Below are 22,997 nucleotides of genomic sequence, written 5' to 3' on the forward strand. Positions count from 1 at the left end.
CAGAGCTCAACTTCCTTAAATGCTGTGTACTGTGCCCTTTACTCCGCACGCCCTTTATTCCACACACCCTGTACTCCACACGCCAAACACTTTCATTACTATGCCACAACAAAGCTTTCCTACCTGTTCCTGCAGGAGTTGCTCACAGGCCTCATGTAGTGTGCCTGTCTTGGTGGATACAAACAGGTACTGCTTCTGCAAAGACTCCAAGTGTAGCAAGGCTGTGTTTACATCATTCAGTATCGCATCGCACTGCTCCTGAAAGCCATACAGATAATCCCTCATTTCTCTAAGACAAAGAGCAAAAAGAACAAGTTACAGTCTAACACACACAATCTGCAGTGTGATTAATGTACAAGAGTCCGCAATAACCAACAGACAATACAGGAATGTGAAATACAGAATCTATTCCACCAGTGAAGGGTCACAGATTAATAGCCCTGCTCACAGGTAACAGACCTTCTAGTTCCTTATTGAGCGCACAGCTTTCATGTCTCTGCCATATTTGGACAAGTTTTGTGCCCAAGGTGAAGGACATCAGTGCTGGAGGAAAGAAACATTCCCCCGTAAAGCACTTTGTCAGGAAGTGTCTGTGTTAAGATTACAAACATTCCCTCTACTCTCCCAACAATATGACTTACCATAAGCTCACAGTGTATCCCCTAATCAATCAGTCTGATATTTCCATTTCCTGTACCAACTCACCTTTTGCCGAGGCTATCAATTTGCACCAAATTACAAATAGTTTTGTGCTGTGCACTCGAGAGAACCAGGAACTACTGACCTACTGCCCAATTAGTTTTCCTTAGAAGTCTTACCAGAGAGAGGAAAGACTTTCATCCCAATCCAAGACCTCAGGGTACAAGAACACTGCCCAATCCAATACCCGGAGCAGTTGGTTTATATTGGTCTGTGCTGTAACGGAGTTTATTCAACCCAGGCACTCTGTTAAAGGAGCACTCACTTCTAAACCACTGATACAGTATGCAATTAAAACATGCCACTGTTTCAATTTAGTACTGCAGCCAAAAAGCCTTTTCTGCTTTCTAACTTCTGTTATACAGTATAGTCTATTCCTCTTAACTCAAAGTCACTTAATTCAAGTTAGCTGATCAACATTATTTTTGCACTAAATTCCTACTTTGCTGTGATCTTTACATTGTTTAATTCAAATTATTGGATAACTCAATTGTTTAAACCCCCCAAAAACTTTGAATTATCAAATAGACTTGTAATAAAAAAGCAACAACATAGTCTACATCAGAACAGAGTGTGGAGTCCCAGTACTCTGCACCAATCACAGACTGGCCATAATGAAGCAGCACCAAGCAGACGCCAGTGTTCCCCATGGGGGCAGGGTGCAAGAGAGAGAACCATTTCAAGCCACCGTGTCACCTCTACTGGCAGCAGACTCCTCGTTCCACCCTCTTGTTTTCTTGGCAAAAGGCGGCAAGGGAAGACCCAGAAGGAAATATATTACAAAGGGAATTTCTTCTTCAGGAAAAGACAGCAAGAGGAATAACTGCATTACCCTGCGATCAACGCTTATACAAAGCCGTCGCCTAATTTCACTGTAGGTACATAGAATCATAGAAATTTATGGTACAGAAGGAAGCCATTCGACCCATCGTGTCTGTGCAGACCGAAAGAGCTATCTAGCCTAATCCTATTTGCCAGCACTTGGTCCTTAGCCTTGTAGGTTACGGCACTTCACGTGCCTATCCAAGTACTCCCTAAATGTGATGAGTGTTTCTGCCTCTACCACCCTTTTAGGCAGTGAGTTCCAGACCCCCACCTCCCTCCGAGTGAAAAACGTTCTCAACTCCCCTCTAATCCTTCTACCAATTACTTTAAATCTGTGGCCTCTCTGCTAGGGGTCTTTCCTATCCACTCTATCTAGGCCCCTCATAATTTTATACTCCTCACTCAAGTCTCCCCTCAGCCTCCTCTGTTCCAGAGGAAACAACCCTAGCCTATCCAATCTTTCCTCATAGCTAAAATTCTCCAGTCCTGGCAACAGTCTCGTAAATCTCCTCTGTACCTTCTCAATGTTGCTCACTTATTTTTTTCAGACCCCAATGGTTAGCAAGAGGAAATATGTACCTGTATTTTGTTCCTTCATCTTGATCCATTTGTGTCTGTATCTTGGAGAACCAGGAAAAGAACTGCAGGGATGAGGAAAAGCAAGGTGACTTGTGATGCCTTCCACAAAGCCTCTGGTGGGAAGTGCGAAAAGGAACTAAGTAGACAGCTCTATTAGAGAGCAAGCACAGGTGCAATGGGCCCAATGGCCTCCCCCCTGTGCTGTAAAATTCTATGAGTCTATAAAATGGGGTTGACAGAAAGGAAGGGGTGACTTGGACTGATCTTTAAATTTGAATTCATTGCCCACCAGCTCATGTACTACAAAAGGTTTGCTGTTTCTTATCTATCCAGTCATGGCCAGAGATTCTCTTCCCGCTCCCGCACCATTACCTCTGGAGTCCCCCAAGGATCTATCCTTGGGCCCCCCTCCTATTTCTTATTTACATGCTGCCCCTCAGCGACATCATCCAAAAACAAGTCAGGTTTCACATGTATGCTGACGACACCCAGCTCTACCTCACCACCACCTTTTGCGATCCCGCCACTGCCCTCTGATTGTCAGGCTGCTTGGACAAGCAGAAATTTCCTCCAATTAAATATTGGGAAGACCAAAACCATTGTCTTCGGCCCCCACCACAAACTCCATTCCCTAGCCACCGATTCCATCCCTCTCATCTGTCTGAGGCTGAACCAGGCTGTTCGCAACCTTGGAGTCCTATCTGACCCCGAGCTAAACTTCCGACCCCATATCCTCTCCATCAAGGCCACCTACCTCCACCTTCGTAATATCGCCTGTCTCTGCCACGCCCTCAGTTCATCTGCTGCTGAAACCCTCATCCATGCCTTGGTCACCTCCAGACTCAACTATTCAAAGGTCTCCTGGCTCGTCTCCCACCTTCCAACCTCCGCAAAATTGAGCGCATGTAAAACTCTGCTGCCCATATCGTAACTCGCACAAAGTCCCGCTCATCCATCACCCCTATGCTTGCTGACCTACATTGGCTCCCGGTCCAGCAATGCCTCGAATTTAAACTGCTCATCCTTGTATTCAACTCCCTCCATGACCTCGCCCCTCCCTACCTCTAACTTCCTTCAGCCCTACAACCCTCAGAACTCTGCATTTCTCCACTTCTGGCCTTTTGTGCGTCTCGACTTCCTTTGCCCCACCACTGGCGGCCGTGCCTTCAGCTATCGCGGCTCTAAGCTCTGGATTTCTCTCACTAAACCTTTGTCTCTCTACCTCTCTCTCTCCTCCTTAACACCTACATCTTTGACCAAGCTTTTGGTCACCTGTCCTAACATCTCCTTATGTGGCCTGGTGTCAATTTTTATCTGTTAATGCTCCTGTGAAGCACCTTGGGACATTTTACGATGTTAAAGGCACTATATACGTGCAAGTTGCTGTTGTACAATCAGATCATGTAAGCAATTGCTAGTCCACTCAAGTTCCCATGGACATGTTTTCACAGTGGCCCCTACATTACTGGTAGAGGAGGTCAGTACCGCCACCACAGCAGTCACTGGCCACCCGTCTCCACATGTAATAGGTTCTAACCAGACTAGAACATATATAAATTTACCTCAACACATGAACAAACATTTTCTGTTAAGTTTTGACAAACTGAGTTTAATGGCTACAAACCAGTAAACTTTTTAACCAGCGCTTCATAAAAACCTACTTACCGATTTAAATAAATTAGGTTAGGCCAACAAGCCCAGATTCTCCGATAGGGTTATTTTAATGCCTGCATTAACCCATTTATTTGAAACAGAAAATCTAGGCCACAGAATCCCAAAAATGTAACCGAAGATATTTATGCAGGGGCACATTTAAGAGGAACAATGGGTATCTATGAAACTGAGTACACAGCTATTTGACAGCGCTGAACACCTTTTGTTACGCTCAAAATTATCTTTTCGTTTAAAATTATATACTCCTACGTTTAATGCACATATTTTAGGCCTTTTTCTTACATTCTGACAGACTGAAAGAAAAGGCAATTATTCAAAGTTTAACTCTTTCATGTCCTAAATTATGCACCAATTTTGCTAGCAGTGGTCTGTTAAGTACCTGCTGAGCAGTTTCAATTTTCTCATTTTCCATGTCCAAGGCAGTAAAGCCTTTGAGAAGAATATCCTCAGTAGATTCAGGAACTGCAGCAGTAAGAGGAACAGTAATGGATCTCGATGTCAAGCTGCAAAGGTCTTCAATTGGCAACTATAAGTTGAAAGAAACACAACAGTGTTACTGGTGGTTTAATTATACACACAGCAAGATGACTACTAGGTGTACGGTAGACTAGATCTGAAACTGGACTAGCAACCCAGAGGTTGTGAATTCAAATCTCACCGTGGTAAGTTGCTCAACAGGGTTTGATGAAATCTGGATATTTGTGGGATAGCACCATGAATACTGCTAGACTATTGTAAAATCCCAACTAATGTCCTTTAGGGAAAAGCTCCAGTTCCACACTACGTGGCCCCAGGGCAACTAAGAGCGGACAATAAATGCTGCCTTTCCAGCATCTTCCACATCCCAAAAACAAAGGAGTGCTGCAATGATCACAGATATTTTGGAAATTGCTGATTCACTATTTGTAATTTATCAATAAATCTGGTAATAGTTACTTTGAGTTGACTTTAAACTAGAACTTGAAGCCTTGCTGCCAGCATTGCATCCATCAATTGAACAAGTGATTTGGTGTAGATCACTCGGAAAGCGGCATTTCCAACATATTACTGTCACCAACTATCGTGACGAGTTGAAAATTGTACCTTTGGTTTTATATCAATTAAAATAAAATAGGGTCCATCCCCTTATCCCGAACATGGTGTGAAGTCTTTGGAGGAGTTGGCCCACTCAATATGTGACCCGAGAGAGAACATTTGCCCTCTCCTCCCTGGTGTGTTGTCTGTAAATCGTTTGCTTGTGGGAGACGCGACTATTCCAATGGTCGCCTGGCCGGCCGCCCATCTTCCACTCTGTGTAAACTTCAGCTAATCCAAAACTTTGCTGCCCGTATCCTAACTCTCACCCAGTCTCATTCACACATCACCCCTGTGCTTGCGGACCTACACTGGCAATGCCTCGATTTTAAAATGATCAATCCTTGTGTTCAAATCCCTCCAGCCCTACAACCCTCGGATATCTCGGCGCTCCTCCAATTCTGGCCTCTTGTGCATCCCCGATTTCCATCGTCCCTCCATTGGCGGCTGTGCTTTTAGCTGCCATGGGCCAAAGCTCTGGAATTCCCTCCATAAGCCTCCCCAACTCACTCTCTCCTCCTTAAAATCTACCACTGTGACCAAGCTTTTGGTCACCTGTCCCAATATTTCTTTGTGTGCCTCCATTTTTACATTTTCCTGATGACGCTCCTGTGGAGCACCTTGGGATGTTTTACTACTTTAAAGATGCTATATAAATGCAAGATGTCATTTGGGGGGGGAGGGGGGGGGGGTAATGTGACACTAATTATCATATTGTACTCTGGATATTGTAGTTCCACTGGAGCAGAGGAAAGACTACCACCTCCATGATAGATCACACACACACCAAGAACTGGGGATTCCCAGCACTGAAGACCGGGGTAAAATTTCCAACCCTAGCCCGAAACAGAACACAAGCCCCAGAGCCCCAGAAACTGCAGCCCCCGTGCAAAGGAAGCTTCGCAACCATTTCTAACATTAAATGGTAAACTTTAATGGGTTCTTTTCCTGGAATTGTGCACTTTTTCTGGGTTTCATGCTATACTATGTTATCTGTAGCTGTATTTACTGAAGAGCAAACAGGGTTTTTTTTACAAATTGAGAAATTTGAATAGTTCATTTGTGAGATGCTGATAATTTGAGCAATTTGATTGGTTTGGGCTTTCTGTCCCCTTCGTTTGTGAATGGTAGTGGTAGATTTTCCCACCTATGCAATATTTGAGCAAATCAGCTTCGTTAACTGAACAGATACTGCTTATTTAAACCAATCAGAGCAATAGGCTTTTCAGGCTATGTATGTGATGCGTGCTACACTTGAGATTTTTAATTGGATTATGTAGATAAAAACAAAGATGGTCCACAAGCTCCAAAAGACAGAAATCTTTTAAATGTGGCTGTGAATTATAGGGGAACTTCCTGTTTAGCAACTAATAGTTTTGAAATAAAGATGAAGTCCATATAATCGATCACAGCAATTTGTGAAGGTTTCGTTTGTGATTTGGCCAGTTCCTGGTCTATCAATATTCTGAAGAATAGCGACTGAACTTTTACTCTAATGTTCTAGAACTCAATGCATCACCATATGTTAAAGCTAAAGGGCTGAAATCCAAAAAACTGCTTAATGCTGCCCTTATCACTGCGATCGACTGGTCATTATTGGCAACATTCCTGTACTGATGTACTGCCGCTTGCAAAAGAAAAAAAATGTACAAATGCTGACAATCAGATTATTAAAAACAGAAAATGTTGGAAATGCACATCCTGAAACTGAGTTCGGATAAAGGGACCTCACCCAAAATATTAACCTCTCTCTTTGGTAGCTGGTAGACTTCCTGTGTTTTAAGCATTTCCTGTTTTTAATTTATTACTATGGAGTGAGAGGAACATAAGAATTCAATCAACATAACAAAAACAGATTATCTGGTCATTATCACACTGCTGTTTGTGGGACCTTGCTGAGTGGAAATTAGCTGCCGTGTTTCCTACATTACAACAGTGACTCCACTTCAAAAAGTACTTCATTGGTTGTAAAGCGCTTTGGGATGTCCGGTGGTCGTGAAAGGCGCTACATAAATGCAAGTCTTTCTTTCATATTCAGCCACTTGAGCCTGTTCCACCATTCAATCAAATCTATGCCTCAACTCCATTTACCCACCCATTTTGTCCCATATCCCTTACCTAACAAAAACCTGTCGATCTCAGTCTTGGAAAATTTCAATTGACCCAGCAGGGAAGAGATTTGGGGGGCAGGGAGTTCCGCTACCCTTTGTGTGGAAAAGTGCTTCCTGATTTCACTTTTGAATGCCCTAGCTCTAATTTTAGGATTTTGCCCCCTTGCTCTGGATTCCCTCATCAGAGGAAATATCTTCTCTGTACAGCAGTATAAATATCCCACCAGTTCCTCAATGTAGAAAGCAGCATACCAACGATGAAATGATATGTCATTTGGTAAGGGTATGAGATAGTAGCACAGGATAGCTAATTAAATTTGGTTTTGTACCCAAGGGGAATTAGTCTTTTGATTTTTTAATCAATATGCTCTTGGGATATGACACTGGCAAGGCTGCATTTATTGCCAATCCCTAGAGGCCGGTGAAGGTATTGCCAATCCCGAGAGGCCGGTGAAGGTATTGCCAATCCCTAGATGCCGGTGAAGGTGGTGAGCCTTCGCCTTGAACTGCTTGTTGGTGACAGTGCTCCTACAATGGTAGATGATTGAAGTAGTTGACAGGGTAGATAGAGAGAAACTATTTCCTCTGGTGGAGGAGTCCAGAACAAGGGGGCATTACCCTAAAATTAGAGCTAGGCCATTCAGTATGTCAGGAACCACTTCTTCACACAATAGGTGGTGGAAATCTGAAACTCGCTCCCAAAAAGCTATTGAGGCTGGGGGTCAATTGAAAATTTCAAAACTGAGATTGATAGATTTTTGTTAGGCAAAAGTATTAAGGGATATGGAACCAAGGCGGGTAGATGGAGTTAAAATACAGATCATTCATGATTTGATTGAATGGTGGAACAGTCTCGAGGGGCCGAATGGCCGACTCCTGTTCCTATTTGGTAGGTAACTCCAGGATTTTGACCTAGCAACAGCGATATATGTCCAAGTCAGGATTGTGTGAGATTTGGAGGCGATGGTGATTCCATGACATTGGTGCTCTTGTCCTTCTCAGTGGGAGGGAGGTGCTGTTGAGCTATAGATAGAACCATAGTAGCAGGAGTAGGCCATTCGGCCCCTCGAGCCTGCTCCGCCATTCAATGCGATCATGGCTGATCATCCAAATTCAGTACCCTGTCCCTGCTTTCTCCCCATATCCCTTGATCCCTTTAGCCTTAAGAAATATATCTAACTCCTTCTTGAATATATTTAATGTATTGGCCTCCACTGCCTTCTGTGGTAGAGAATTCCACAGGTTCACCACTCTCTGGGTGAAGAAATTCCTCCTCATTTCTGTCCTAAATGGCCTACCCCTTATCCTTAGACTGTGACCCCTGGTTCTGGACTCCCCGACCATCGGGAACATCCTTCCTGTATCTAGTCTGTCCAGTCCTGTCAAAATGTTATAAGTTTCAATGAGATCCCCTCTCATTCTTCTAAACTCCAGCGAGTACAAGCCCAATCGACCCAATCTCTCCTCATACGTCATTCCTGCCATCCCAGGTATCAGCCTGGTGAATCTTTGCTGAACTCCTTCCATGGCAAGAACATCCTTCCTCAGGTAAGGCGACCAAAACTGCACACAATGCTGTGGTCTCACCAAGGCCCTGTACAACTGCAGCAAGACATCCTTGTTCCTGTACTCAAACCCTCTCGCTACGAAGGCCAACATACCATTTGCCTTCTTAACCACCTGCTGCACCTGCATGCTTACCTTCAGCGACTGGTGCACAAGGACACCCAGGTCTCATTGCACTTCCCCTTCTCCCAATCTATTGCCATTCAGATAATAATCTGCCTTCCTGTTTTTGACACCAAAGTGGATAACCTCACATTTATCCACGTTATATTGCATCTGCCATGCTTCTGCCCAATCACCCAACCTGTCCAAATCATACTGGAGTTTCTCGGCATCCTCCTCACAGCACACACGCCCACCCAGCTTTGTGTTGTCTACAAACTTGGAGATATTACATCTAGTTCCCTTGTCTAGATCATTAATAGAAATTGTGAATAGCTGGGGTCCAAGGACCGATCCCTGCGGTACCCCACTAGTCACTGCCGGCCACTCGGAAAAAGACTCGTTTATTCCAACTCTTTGCTTTCTGTCTGCCAACCAGTTCTCTATCCAAGTCAATACCTTGCCACCAATCCCATGTGCCTTAACTTTACACGCTAATCTCTTATGCGGGACCTTATCGAAAGCCTTCTGAAAGTCCAAATACACCACATCCACTGGTTCTCCCTTATCTATTTTACCAGTTACATCCTCAAAAAATTCCAGTAGATTAGTCAAGCACGATTTACCTTTTGTAAATCCATGTTGACTTTGTCCGATCCTGTCACTGTTTTCTAAGTGCTCTGCTATTACATCTTTTATAATGGACTCTAGCATTTTCCCCACTACCGGTCTGTAATTCCCTGTTTTCTCTCCACCACCTTTTTTGAATAGTGGGGTAACATTAGCTACCCTCCAATCCATGGGTACTGTTCCAGATTCCATTGAATGTTGGAAGATGATCAGCAATGCATCTACTATTTCTCGGGCCACTTCCTTAAGTACCCTAGGATGTAGATTATCAGGCCCTGGGGATTTATCAGCCTTCAATCCCATCAATTTCCCTAACACCATTTCCCTACAAATACTGATTTCTTTCAGTTCCTCCCTTTCATCAGACCCTATGTTCCCGACATCTCTGGGAGGTTATTTGTGCCCTCCTTTGTGAAGACAGAACCAAAATATGTATTTAATTGGTCTGCCATTTCTTTGTTCCCCATTATGAATTCCCCTGATTCTGACTGTAAGGGACCTACGCTTGACTTCACCAATCTTTTTCTCTTCACATATCTATAAAAGCTTTTACAATCAGTTTTTATGGTCCCTGAAAGCTTACTCTCATATTCTATTTTCCCCTTCTTAATTAATCCCTTTGTCCTCCTTTGTTGAATCCTAAACTGCTCTCAATCCTCTGGTTTACTGTTTTTTCTGGCCAATTTATATGTCCTCTCCTTGGATCTTATGCTATCCCTAATTTCCCTTGTTAGCCACGGTTGAGTCACCTTTGTGGTTTTATTTTTATGCCAAACTGGGATGAACAAATTCTGTAGTTCATCCATGCGGTCTTTGAATGTTTGCCATTGCCTATCCACCGTCAACCCTTTGAGTGACATTCCCCAATCAATCCCACCCAACTCACGCCTCAGACCATCGTAGTTTCCTTTATTTAAATTGAGGACCCTTGTCTCTGAGTCAACTACTTCATTCTCCATCTTAATGAAGAATTCGATCATATTATGATCGCTCCGACCCAAGGGGCCTCGTACAACAAGATTGCTAATTAATCCTTTCTCGTTACATAATACCCAGTCTAAGATGGCCTGGTCTCTGGTTGGTTCCTCGACATATTGATCCAGGAAACCATCCCGTAAACACTCAAGGAATTCCTCCTCCACGGTATTGTTACTAATTTGGTTAGTCCAATCTATATGTAGATTAAAGTCACCCATGATGACTGCTGTGCCCTTATTGGACGCTTCTCTAATTTCCCTTTTAATACAATCCCCAACCTCCGCATTACTGTTTGGAGGTCTATATACCACTCCCACTAACGTTTTCTGCCCCTTGGTATTTCTCAGTTCTACCCATACAGATTCCACATCATCAGAGCTAATAACCTTCCTTACAATTGTGTTAATCCCTTCTTTAACCAGCAATGCTACCCCACCTCCTTTTCCTTTCTGCCTATCTTTCCTGAATATTGAATACCCTTGGATGTTGAGTTCCCAGCCTTGGCCACCCTGGAGCCATGTTTCTGTAATCCCAATCAAATCATATTCGTTTACCTCTATTTGCGCAGCTAATTCATCCACCTTATTACGAATGTTCCTCGCATTAAGACACAAAGCCTTCAGGCTTGTTTTTTTAACGCTCTTAGACCTATTAGAATTATTTACTGTGGCCATGTTTGATTTAAACCGTTGATTTCTCTGACTGCCACTTTTGTTTTTCTCCTTCCTATCTTTTGCTTTTATCCTCGTTTCCCTTTCCTCTGTCCCCCTGCTCAGGTTCCCAACCCCCTGCCATTTTAGTTTAAACCCTCCCCCACAGCACTAGCAAACACTCCCCCCTAGGACACTCCCCCTTGCCCAGGTGCAAACTGTCCGGTTTGAACTGGTCCCACCTCCCCCAGAACCGGTTCCAATGTCCCAGGAATTTGAATCCCTCCCCCTCGCACCATTCCTCTAGCCACGTATTCAGCTGAAATATCCTTCTATTTCTACTCTGACTAGCACGTGGCACTGGTAGCAATCCTGAGATTACCACCTTTGAGGTCCTATTTTTTTAATTTACCTCCTAACTCCCTATATTCAGCTTTTAGGACCTCATCCCGTTTTTTACCTTTATCACTGGTACCTATATGCACGACGACAACTGGCTGTTCACCCTCCCCTTCCAAGACGTTCTGCAGCCGCTCTGACCTATCCTTGATGAGTTGTTGCAGCCACTGTGTGCCAGTGGTGGATACGGAGTCCAGTGGCAGGGGCATCGATCAAGCAAACAGCTCTATCTTGGGCGGGATTAATGTAAGCGGTAAGAATTAGATTTATAAAACTCATCTTTTTGAGCAGTGTGTCAAAGCTACAACCAGCAGCTTGTCAGATCATTTTGTAATTAACTCAACAGAATTTGGTAATAATGGCCCAGAAATTCAGGTCCCAACACGTGAGTATGCACGGGGTACTTACCCGTAGGCCCAACGAAAGTGCCGGTTTCGTGCATGCACTGTGCATGCGCGGGAAACCGGCACTTCCGTTCCCCAGAAAGAAAGGGTCCAGAGGTCGAACGCGTGCACCGGAGAGGCAGCGCATGCGCATCGAACTTAGGTTTTTTTGCAGGTTTCTCCGGGAGGGTAAGTTTCCAGCAGTTACACTTTTAAAAAGCAGGCGCAAGGCCTGCTTTTAACAAGGTAAGTGGTGAATTAAGTAAAATTAAAACATTTTTTCCACAGGTTTATTATTTTTAAATACTTTAAAGAAATTTAAGTTTATTTTTAGCCCCATTAGAAAATGTAATTAATTTTCTCAAAAATTTAAATTATTGTTTAAAATAGTTATTTCACGTAATTTATAGTTATTTTAAAAATGTGATTTTGAAAAAAATGTATTTGAAGTTTTAGTGATGTTTTGGGGCTTATAGTATTTATAGGTTTGACAGCTCTTCCTGTCAAACTTACGAATGAAGCATTCCCTGCTACCATTGGCTCGCCATGGCCCACATGATCCCGGGGACACATCGAACTAACTGCGCCCCTGGGATACGCAAGCACTGCGCGCCGGCAGTTGGAGGAGGCCCAGGATCGGAATCCCACATGGTCCCACAGCTCAACGGCCGGCGCGCTAGGTAGGTGCAGGTCGGGGGCTTGCACCCGCGGGAAGCCCCCGACCCGAATTTCTGGGCCATTGTATTTAACTATTAAACAGCAAACGGACTAATTCTGAATCAGAATTTACCAAAGTTGGGTTCGACAGCGATATATATTCTAAATTCTTTACCATGCCCTTGGTGGACTCAGATGAACCCAGTTAAAGAACATAAGAAATAGGAGGAGTAGGCCAATCGGCCCCTCGAGCCTGCTCCACCATTCAATAAGATCATGGCTGATCTGATCCTAACCTCAAATCTACTTTCACTCTCCATCCCACCCGAACCCATATGATCTCCCGGGAGAGGCGAAAAACCAGATAAAAAACCCAATGGCCAATTTGGGAGAAAAAATCTGGGAAATTCCTCTCCGACCCATCTAGGCGATCGAAACTCGTCCAGGAGATCACTCTGTCCCTGTATTTCCTGCAGTACTTACCTTCTGCAAGAGGTGATCTCCACCCCAGCCAGGAACAGGCCCAATTTACTCTTGAAGGACTCCTAGCTGGCAGCCTGTTCCCAAGGTCTCCACTAATCCCTGTGAATAGAACCATCTCCTGAAATCTAACAGAATTAGAACACAAGAAGTAGGAGCAGGACCAGGCTACACGGCCCCTGGGCCCGCTCCGCCACCCACAGGGCCATGACCGATCCGAACCTAGCCTCATGTCTGATTTCCTACCCGCTCCCCGTAACCCCCAATTCCCCTTACTTCTAGGAAACTGTCTATTTCTGTTTTAAATTTATTTAATGATGTAGCTTCCACAGCTCTCTGGGGCAGCAAATTCCACAGACCTACCACCCTCTGAGTGAAGAAGTTTCTCCTCATCTCAGTTTTGAAAGAGCAGCCCCTTATTCTAAGATTATGCCCCCTAGTTCTAGTTTCACCCATCATTGGGAACATCCTCACCGCATCCACCCGATCAAGCCCCTTCACAATCTTATATGTTTCAATAAGATCGCCTCTCATTCTTCTGAACTCCAATGAGTAGAGTCCCAATCTACTCAACCTCTCCTCATATGTCAACCCCCTCATCCCCGGGATTAACCGAGTAAACCTTCTTTGTACTGCCTCGAGAGCAAGTATGTCTTTTCTTAAGTATGGACACCAAAACTGTATGCAGTATTCCAGGTGTGGTCTCACCAATACCTTGTACAACTGCAGCAATACCTCCCTGTTTTTATATTCCATCCCCCTAGCAATAAAAGCCAACATTCCATTGGCCTTCTTGTCATTAAGGCAGTTCTGAAATATCCAGAGAATGGTACATTACAGGCTGCAGCTCTGAGCAGTTTGGCTCTTTTAACTGAAACAATATTTGTGAACAAGGATATCTGCTGCACCTGCATACTAACTTTTTGTGTTTTGTGCACCAGGACCCCCAGATCCCTTTGTACTGCAGTACTTTCCAGTTCCTTGCCATTAAGATAATAACTTGCTCTATGATTTTTCCTGCCAAAGTGCATAACCTCACACTTTCCAGTATTATATTCCATCTGCCAAATCTCTGCCCACTTACTTAGCCTGTCCATGTCCCTTTGCAGGTTTTTTATGTCCTCCTCACTCACTACTTTACCTCCCATCTTTGTATCATCTGCAAACTTTGATATGTTACACTCGGTCCCTTCCTCCAAATCGTTAATATAGATTGTGAAGAGTTGGGGTCCCTGCACTGACCCCTGCGGAACACCACTAGTTACTGATTGCCAGTCTGAGAATGAACCATTTATCCCAACTCTCTGCTTTCTGTTAGATAGCCAATCCTCCACCCATGCCAGAATATTACCCCCAATCCCGTGATTTTTTATCTTTTGTGTGGCACCTTGTCAAATGCCTTTTGGAAGTCTAAATACACTACGTCCACTGGTTCCCTTTTATCCACCCTGTATGTTACGTCCTCAAAGAACTCAAGCAAATTTGTCAAACATGACTTCCCCTTTGTAAAACCATGCTGACTTTGTCCTATTAAATTATGTTTATCCAAATGTCCTGTTACTGTCTCCTTAATAATACTCTAAAATTTTACCAACCACAGATGTTAGGCTAACTGGTCTATAGTTTCCAGCCTTCTGTCTACTACCCTTTTTAAATAAGGGTGTTACATTAGCAGTTTTCCAATCTGCCAGGACCTTTGCTGAGTCCAGGGAGTTTTGGAAAATTACCAGTGCATCCACAATCCCTACCGCCACTTCCCTCAAGACCCTAGGATGTAAGCCATCAGGTCCAGGTGATTTATCCGCCTTAAGTCCCATTATTTTACCGAGTACCACTTCCTTAGTGATTTTAATCGTATTTAGCTCCTCCCCCCCTCGAGCCCCCTGTTTGTCCAGTGTTGGGATATTCTTAGTGTCTTCTACTGTAAAGACTGATACAAAATATTTGTTCAGCGTTTTTGCCATCTCCATGTTTCCCACCATTAATTTCCCGGTCTCACCCTCTAAGGGACCAACATTTACTTTAGCCACCCTTTTTCTTTGTATATAACTATAGAAACTCTTGCTATCTGTTTCTATATTTTTTGCTAATTTACTTTCATAATCTATCTTCCCTTTCTTAATCAATCTTTGAGTTATTTTTTGCTGTCTTTTAAAGAGATTTGGCTACCTTATATGCCCTTGTTTTTAGTCGGATACTATCCTTTATTACTTTACTCAGCCACGGATGGCTGTCTTTTCTTTTACACCCTTTTTTCCAAATGGCCCTTCGTGCCTGTGCTGGCTCTGTGAAAGAGCTCTCCAATTAGTCCCATTGCCCAGCTCGTTCCCTATAGCCCTGCAATTGTTTCTTTTTCAAGTATATATCCAATTCCCTTTAGAAAGTTACTACTGAATCTGCTTCCACCACACTTTCAAGCAATGCATTCCAGTTCATAACTCGCTGAGTAAAATTTTTCACTTGGATTGGAGATCGCAACTATAAACAGAATGTGCAGTAGCACACGAGCTTAAACCAATCTGGAACAATGAATTTATTTTCTAAGCATGTAATACTATATTACGGCATGCCCCATTTAGCACTGCTTAAACTTAGATTACAATTGCCCTCACCCACCCCATCTCCATCCAGCTGGGAAGAGAAGGCAACCTGTGTTGTCACTGTCTTAATCACTCCCTTCCACAGCCGAGCAGCAAAAGCCAAGGAGCTCTCTTTCCGGACAAAGAGCCGTTGGACTGTACTAAAGGCTTCAGTGAATTCACCTGTGGCTCTAATCTGTCAGACAGGAAGTGGGGAAAATTTGAAACATATCCATTACGTTAAATACAGCAGGGGCTGAGGAACAAAACATTCAGACAAGTGCTTAAATTGAACCCACATCCCACTATTTCTCCTACAATGAAGGAATTTCTAAGCTTTTCAAAGCTAGTACCATACAAAACCCAACCCATCGAGTTGGCCAATAAAAGGTATGTTACCTAAAGACTTGGTGTCTGGAGGCACTTAGCCTGGCAGTCCCAGCATGAGGCCCCAGGTTCTATCAGTGTCTGTGCTGATGCACAGTGAAGACCCTGACTATTTGCATGCTGTTGAGGTGGGAAAGATAGAAAAGTTTCCTATTCCTGATCGACACTTAGAGAACTCTGCTTTAATATGCACGCGCAGACAGATCACTTAGCTGCGACACCTGCCCCTGTCCAGGCAGCTAGCCAACACCCAAGCCTGTAATACAGACAGGATCATAGAACAGCTGCAGAACGTGTAATTTATTGTCCATCAGCCCCAAAATAGCTTCTCATCCTTAACAGTTAGCAGAAACTTACTCTTTTGCATTGTTTTCAGCAGGTACAGATACTACGATAAAGAAATGTGCCTGAACTATGCTAAAACTTTATAGAATTATGTATACAATAAAATTTAAGTTGATCGGGAACTAGTTTAATGAGCATCAACAGTCAGTCCCCATTCACTTTTAACAAGCAGTCGGCTCAATTCAGCATTGCTGCATTCCTGACATTGTTCAAAGGCACATCAAACACAGGTTCCACAGCACACACCTTCTTTAGGTGCCCAACCTGATCCTAAGATGGACTACATACTGTTAGAAATAACAACAGAAAATGCTGGAAAAACTCAGCAGGCCAGGCAACATCCATGGAGAGAGAAATAGAGTCAACGTTTCGGGTCGAAACCCTTCTACAGAACTGAGAGAAAAGGCAGGAAATTAAACAAAAGGCAGTTTGGGGGCAGGGAAATGGGGGAGCGGATTTCCAGCATCCGCAGTATTTTGCAAACATAGTTAGAAATGTTTTTTCTTTAAAAAGGCAGTTCTAACCTTTAGTGGCAGAACTGTAATGAATCCTTTTAAAAACTGCACCATCTTCATCTACCATTGAGACTCATTCCATTGGCCATTATGTACATGACTCAGTGTTGGATTTGTATTTACCACCATAACAATGCACAGCACTAGTTTGGGGGAGGGGGAAGAGGTTGGCACTTAATTGAACTAAAACATGTTCTTCAATCCAATAACCCGGAGTGGAAGCATCCCAGAGATCGAGGTCCCACCTTGAGCATCTCATCAGTGCCAATGGGCAGCAAATATCTTCCACATGAAGGAAGTCTCACATGCAGGACTGTTACAAACTGCACTGAAAATGGTGAATGATAAAGTAGTGAGCCCAACAGATCAAACTTCTGCAGTATGAAAGTGAAGTGCAGAGCTGCTGAACTTAAAGCATCTCGAGAAAAATCGGGATTTTAATCAGTAACTCGTCACAACAATGAATGCAAATTGTATTGAAAGGAATGCAAGTGCATGAATCGAGCAATGGCTAGGGGATAGTAAGCAAAGAGATTATTGAGCTTCACATGGGCAGCACAGATTCAAGATCAACAACAACAGAATGAAGAGAGAAGTTAGAAGAATTGTTTCCACAGGAGGTTATTAGAACATGGAATACTTTTACCGCAGGGGGTTACTGAGGGAGAGACAACATATTTTAAAAAGGAATTGGATAAGTATTTGAAAAAGAATGCAAAAGGAGGGTAGGGAAATGGGATTAGAGTACGCAGCTCCATTTGAAGAACTAGCACCAGTACAGGTGCGATGTGCCTATTCTGTGCTGTAATTTATATTATTCGAATCCACACTGGCATGGGGATCATACAGAAGGCCTCTCTCTCATGAACCTCAACACTATGAGCAATTGATTTTCCATCCATAAGAGGACACAGAGTTTCAATGGGTACTAAATAAACATGCGTGGAGCAGAGTTTGAGGCTCTGCTCAAATCAAAACTGTAGCCGTAAGCTGACCTTTCTGCTCCCAAACAAATGTCTTCCACTTCCTGCTACCTGCCTTTAAAGGGGTGCAGTTTCTGGGTGGCGAGTGTCAACTGGGGTAAAAAGACCTTCCCCAAGAGTGCAGTTTCTGGGTGAGTACACACTGAGGTGTGTGACTTTCCTCTCAGGATACAGTTGTGTTGAGACGGTTTTGGCTGCACACCAACATACAAATAACAGAGGCCCCAATCGACCAAAGCCAAGTGATGCGAGGCTTCCACACACTGTTTGGGCTTGGCACTCTGTGCAGTATAATGTCAGCTTTAAATGGTGCTCAGGGTGCCCCTCGATCTTCTGACCACCAAAGCTCTCGAAACATTATTAAATTACCAACTGGGGTCTCAGTTTAACTGGGGCTCAAGGGTTCCCTGCTAGAGTCAAAACATCTGTGGCAGCATCGGAGGAAAGCTGTGGTGGATTTAAATATTAGTTGAGCACGGCAGGTCCAGCGCGGAAAGGAAACGCCAGAAAGCAAAGTTCTACCAAATCCGCAAATCCATCCAAGATAAATTGTCTGGTTTTTTTTAAATGCTGGATTTACACTTTCTAAGTGAGTCTGGACTTGAACACTCTATTCAGAGGAAAATAAACTCCAGGATGTATGAACAATGATGGAAAGGAAAAGACCCTCTGGTCCATCCAGCCTATCCCATACAATTGTGCTATCTTGTGTATCACAATATCTTCACTCTCCACCAATGTTCCCTCTTAGTTTTTTTGGTGCACGTTCACTTTAACTGACTGCGCAGCCCATTCAAATTTTTTGCGCATGTGCGGTATCTCCCATATAAAAGCCGGTGACCAGCCTGAGCAGGCCCTCCAGACCGCTGCGCAGCTCAGCAGGAACGTTGCTCTCCACTCCACCCAAAACTATGTGATCTCCTGGGAGAGGCAATAAAAATCCTGGCCAATTTGAGGGGGGGGGGGGGGCGCGGTGGAAATTCCTCTCCCCCCCCACCACGGCGATCAAAACTAGTCCATAGTAGGAGTGATCAGTAAACTTATCCTGTTTAGGACTTGTATTCATTTACAGTTGAGATATACCCTCGAATCTTGCCAAATTTTCATGTTTTAACACATGGAAATAAAACTGACAACGCCCAAGTCAAGTCTCACAGGTAGACAGACAGTGGGATTTGCTGAGAAGGAATCTCAGCATCCACCTTACTGGATGCTTCAACAGATTTACAGGGAGCATGCTCAATCAGTGTTGATCCCTCTACACTATCAGCAAGGACTTGCATTTATGTAGCGCCTTTAACATCACAAGGTGCTTTACAGGAGAATAATCAGACAAAAATTGACACCGAGCCAAAGGAGGAGATATTAGGACAGGTGACTAAAAGCTTGGTCAAAGAGGTAGGTTTTAAGAACGATCTTAAAGGAGGGAGAGGTGGAAACACAGAGGTGTTTAGGGAGCTTACGGATGTACAAGAGGCCAGAGTTAGAGGAACGCAGAGCTCATGGAGGGTTGTAGGAGGTTACAGAACAAACAGTCTGGTTCAGCCTGACACACTGGTCAGGGAAGGGGATATAAATCAGTGACAAGGGAATGGAGTTTATGGTAGGGGTGAAGACAATGGCTTCCGTCTTCCCAATATTTAATTGAAGGAAATTGTGGCTCATTTAAGACTGGATGTCCGACAAGCAGTTCGACAACAGAGGCAAGCGGAGGGGGTCTAGAGAGGTGGTGGTGAGGTAGAGCTGTGTAAGAATATAGGCTTATGAGTGGGTATTTAGAGGGATTAGGCATTGCAAGAGTTAAATTACCCTAAGCTTTTTACTAGAATGGCTGTTCTGCAAAATCCACGGCTTTCGGACTCTCAGGATGACGTACGATCACAAATGGCCTTGTTATTGCAAAAACTGATTGGCTAGAATAGAAGGGAACGAACAGAATGAGATTAAAAGCTGTCTACAGGGATATCTCTCATCTCTTGAGATGTCTGTAGGAATGTGCTGAGAACGTGTGATATTTGTTGAAATGTAATCAATTATAACCCCCTTTTACTATTATTCCATAGTAAGCTTTGCTGGATTGCAGTTTAATATTAAGATTGCTCGTCTTTAGTTTTATTTCTCTTCTGCTAGAATTAGGAAAAAGGAAATGTTGGAACTCATTGTCTTCAAGGTTCATGGGTTGCGCCACCAACGGTGAAAATAGAAAAAACTTGTGCTAAGGCTAAGCAGACAAGGGAGGCCCTTGGTCTGTGCCTGGACACAGACCTTGCTGTGTCTATGACTGGGTGGATTTTTCCACAGTTCCCGTTTTTGGGGTATATCTTAGGGTCATTCTCAGTGTAGAAGGGCCAAGGAGGATACCAGGCAGGTGTACAAGTGTATGTGAATAGATGGTATGAGGAATGGGCCACTCCTTTTACCCAAGGATCAACAGAGTAATGTCATTCTCAAATGTTCCTTGTAAACTGCTGCTTAAATACTGTAATGTCACTTATGCTTAAATAAAATCATCACTGTTACCAATATGGAGTCAGCTTTGAACTATTGGACAGTCTAAAGGGACTTCAAATTTATTACAGCTGGCTGTCATCATTACACATGTGGAACCAGATGGCATGTCATGGCACCAAGGAGCAGCATATAGATGAGAAATAGGAAGGAGCCAAGGATAGATCCTTGGGGGACTTGAACATAACAAGATAAGAACATAAGAAATAGGAGCAGGAGTCGGCCATACGGCCCCTCGAGCCTGCTCCGCCATTCAATAAGACCATGGCTGAACTTCTACATCAACTCCACTTTCCCGCCCGATCCCTCGATTCCCTTCGTGCCCAAGAATCTATTGAACTCAGTCTTGAATATACTCAATGACTGAGCATCCATGGGAAGCGAAGTCATTGCGAAAGATTCTCTGGTTACACCTGGATAGGTAAGAGTGGAACCAGGCAAGGGTCGTCCCACTCCTCCTGACGCTCCTACTGCAATTATATAGGGCCCTGGTGAGACCACACCTGGAGTAGTGTGTACAGTTTTGGTCTCCTTACCTAAGGATGGATGTACTTGCCATAGAGGGAGTGCAACAAAGGTTCACCAGACTGGTTCCTGGGATGGAGGGACTGGTTCCTGGGATGGAGGGATTGTCCTATGAGGAGAGACGGAGTAGACTAGGCCTATATTCTCTCGAGTTTAGAAGAATGAGATGTAATCTCATTTGAAACATACAAAATTCTCACAGGGTTTGACAGGGTAGATGCAGGGCGGATGTTTCCCCTGGCTGGGGAGTCTAGAACCAGGGGTCACAGTCTCAGAATAAGGGGTCGGCCATTTAGGACTGAGATCAAGAGAAATTTCTTCACAGAGGGTGGTGAATCTTTGGAATTCTCTACCCCAGCGGACTGTGGAGGTTCAGTTGTTGAGTATGTTCAAGACAGAGATCAATAGATTTTTGAATATTAAGGGAATCAAGGGATATGGGGATAGCGCAGGAAAGTGGAGATGAGGTAGAAGATCAGCCATGATCTTACTGAATGGCAGAGCAGACTCGAAGGGCCAAATGGCCTACTCCTGCTCCTGCTCCTGCTCCTATTTCTTATGTTCTTTAAAGTCTCTTTGGACATTTTACTACATTAAAAGCACTAGATAAATGCAAGTTGTTGTTGTTTGCCCCATTTGAATCAGGCTTTTTTTTTTATTAATCCTGTTGCCTTGTGGTGGATAAATCCCGAATCAGCAACTTGAGATATATGGGAATTAATGGGAATGGGGATTGAAACATTATATGTGGCATCTGAGGCTCCGTGATGCGTACCTGTGTGGCCCCTACCTTCAAGCACATGAACAATATAGAAAGAACGGTAGAACATTATCCTGCCACTAATAAATTGTATAGCACCTGCAACATGGAAAAACACCCCACAGCACTTCACCGAACAAAATGAGATCATTAGAAGGGGTGAACAAAGGCTTTTTCAGAGAAGTGGATTTGAAGTACAGTCTTCAAGGATGAGGGGGAGGTAGAGGGGCAAAGGGGTTTAGGTAGGGAATTGCAGAACTTGGGGCTGAGGTGACTGATGGCACAGCCACCAATGGTGGGGCGAAGGGAGGGTGGGACCCTACAAGAGGCTAGTGTAAGTTCCTACTGCTAGTGATAAAACATTTAAAATCTGAAAGTCCAATTGGTTTGAGATAGTGATTCAGACCTTAAATAAGCTTTTTTCCTTGCACTGGGTCAACAGGTTTTTGATAAAATATACGCCAGCTTCACGTTATTGCCACTTGTGCAAGTCACCCATTTAAACGAAATTTAAAATCCTACCCATAATTATCACTTTAACCTGTAGCTGACTGCAGCCAACTGATAAGACAACGCTGTACTATACAGATGGCAGTAAATTCCTCTGTATAGCCTCGCAGAATTGCAGGCAATTAATTAATCAGCCTGAAATATCAAAAGCAGCTGGTGTCAGTGGTTAACTGACAAATCGCTCAACTAACAAATCATCCAAGTTTTGCCATTTATCTTCATTTAACACCCACATATAATTCACTGACACTCCACCCCAAACTAGTGGCTGGTCAAGAGTTGCTTTTCAGAAGTATTTACAGCAAAACTTGAAACAGTAGACTGAACACGGAGTACACACTGACCTCGGGAGAAGAAACATCGAACAAAGCACGGTCAGGGTTTCTGCTCCCAATTCCTATCCAGGGACTGGGTGAGGAGTGAACCTACACATGCCTAGTTCACAGCAATCACCCCGGTGCAGTTGAACTGATCACTAGTACCTCAGCTCAAAACGTTCTCTCCCAGCACAACCCAAATTTGCGTGGATTAATCGTATTTGTACTGCTGGCTGTTTCTCCACAGTTCAAGTGGCGTTAGTGCAACAATTTAATTTGCCTTTCTGCTTTACTAAAAAGACTTGCATTTATGTAGTGCCTTTCACGACCTCAGGACGTCTCAAAGCACTTTACAGCCAATGAAGTACTTTTGAAATAGTCATTGTTGTAATGTAGGAGAAACAGCAGCCAATTTGCACACAGCAAGATCCCACAAACAACAATGTGATAATGACTAGATAATCCGTTTGAGTGATGTTGGTTGAGGGATAAATATTGGCCAGGACACTGTAGAGAATTCACCAGCTCTTCTTCAAAATAGTGCAATGGGATCTTTTATGTTCACCAGAGAGGGCAGACAGCACCTCGGTTTAACGTCTCATCCGAAAGATGGCACCTCCAATGGTGCAGCACCTCCTCAGTCCTGCACTGGAAGTATCAGCCTGGATTAGTGCTCAAGGCTCTGCAGTGGGACTTGAACCCATAACCTTCTCACTCAGATGCTAGAGTATTACCAAGAGTCACGGCTAACACCTCGCAAT

General features: G+C 43.8%; 1 protein-coding gene across 2 annotated transcripts in view; it reads right to left on the reverse strand.

The window, feature by feature from the left end:
• cog3 (component of oligomeric golgi complex 3) overlaps positions 1–22,997 on the reverse strand; it is a 78,515-nt gene that overhangs the window by 53,219 nt on the left and 2,299 nt on the right. Inside the window, exons 1-4 of one of the 2 annotated variants that reach the window (XM_086006492.1) lie at positions 19,426–19,526; positions 4,157–4,303; positions 2,104–2,165; positions 124–289 (exon numbers count right to left, since the gene is read on the reverse strand). In XM_086006492.1, coding sequence (XP_085862618.1) covers positions 124–289; positions 2,104–2,165; positions 4,157–4,189 — 261 coding nt within the window. In that variant the 5' untranslated portion in view covers positions 4,190–4,303; positions 19,426–19,526. Of the gene's footprint in view, positions 1–123; positions 290–2,103; positions 2,166–4,156; positions 4,304–19,425; positions 19,527–22,997 lie in introns of those variants that run through there. The other variant, XM_086006491.1, reaches the window with a different exon arrangement.

This window comes from Somniosus microcephalus, chromosome 14 (genome assembly GCF_052327205.1).
Source record: "Somniosus microcephalus isolate GS21.2 chromosome 14, FLI_Smic_1.0, whole genome shotgun sequence".
Taxonomy (NCBI): domain Eukaryota; kingdom Metazoa; phylum Chordata; class Chondrichthyes; order Squaliformes; family Somniosidae; genus Somniosus; species Somniosus microcephalus.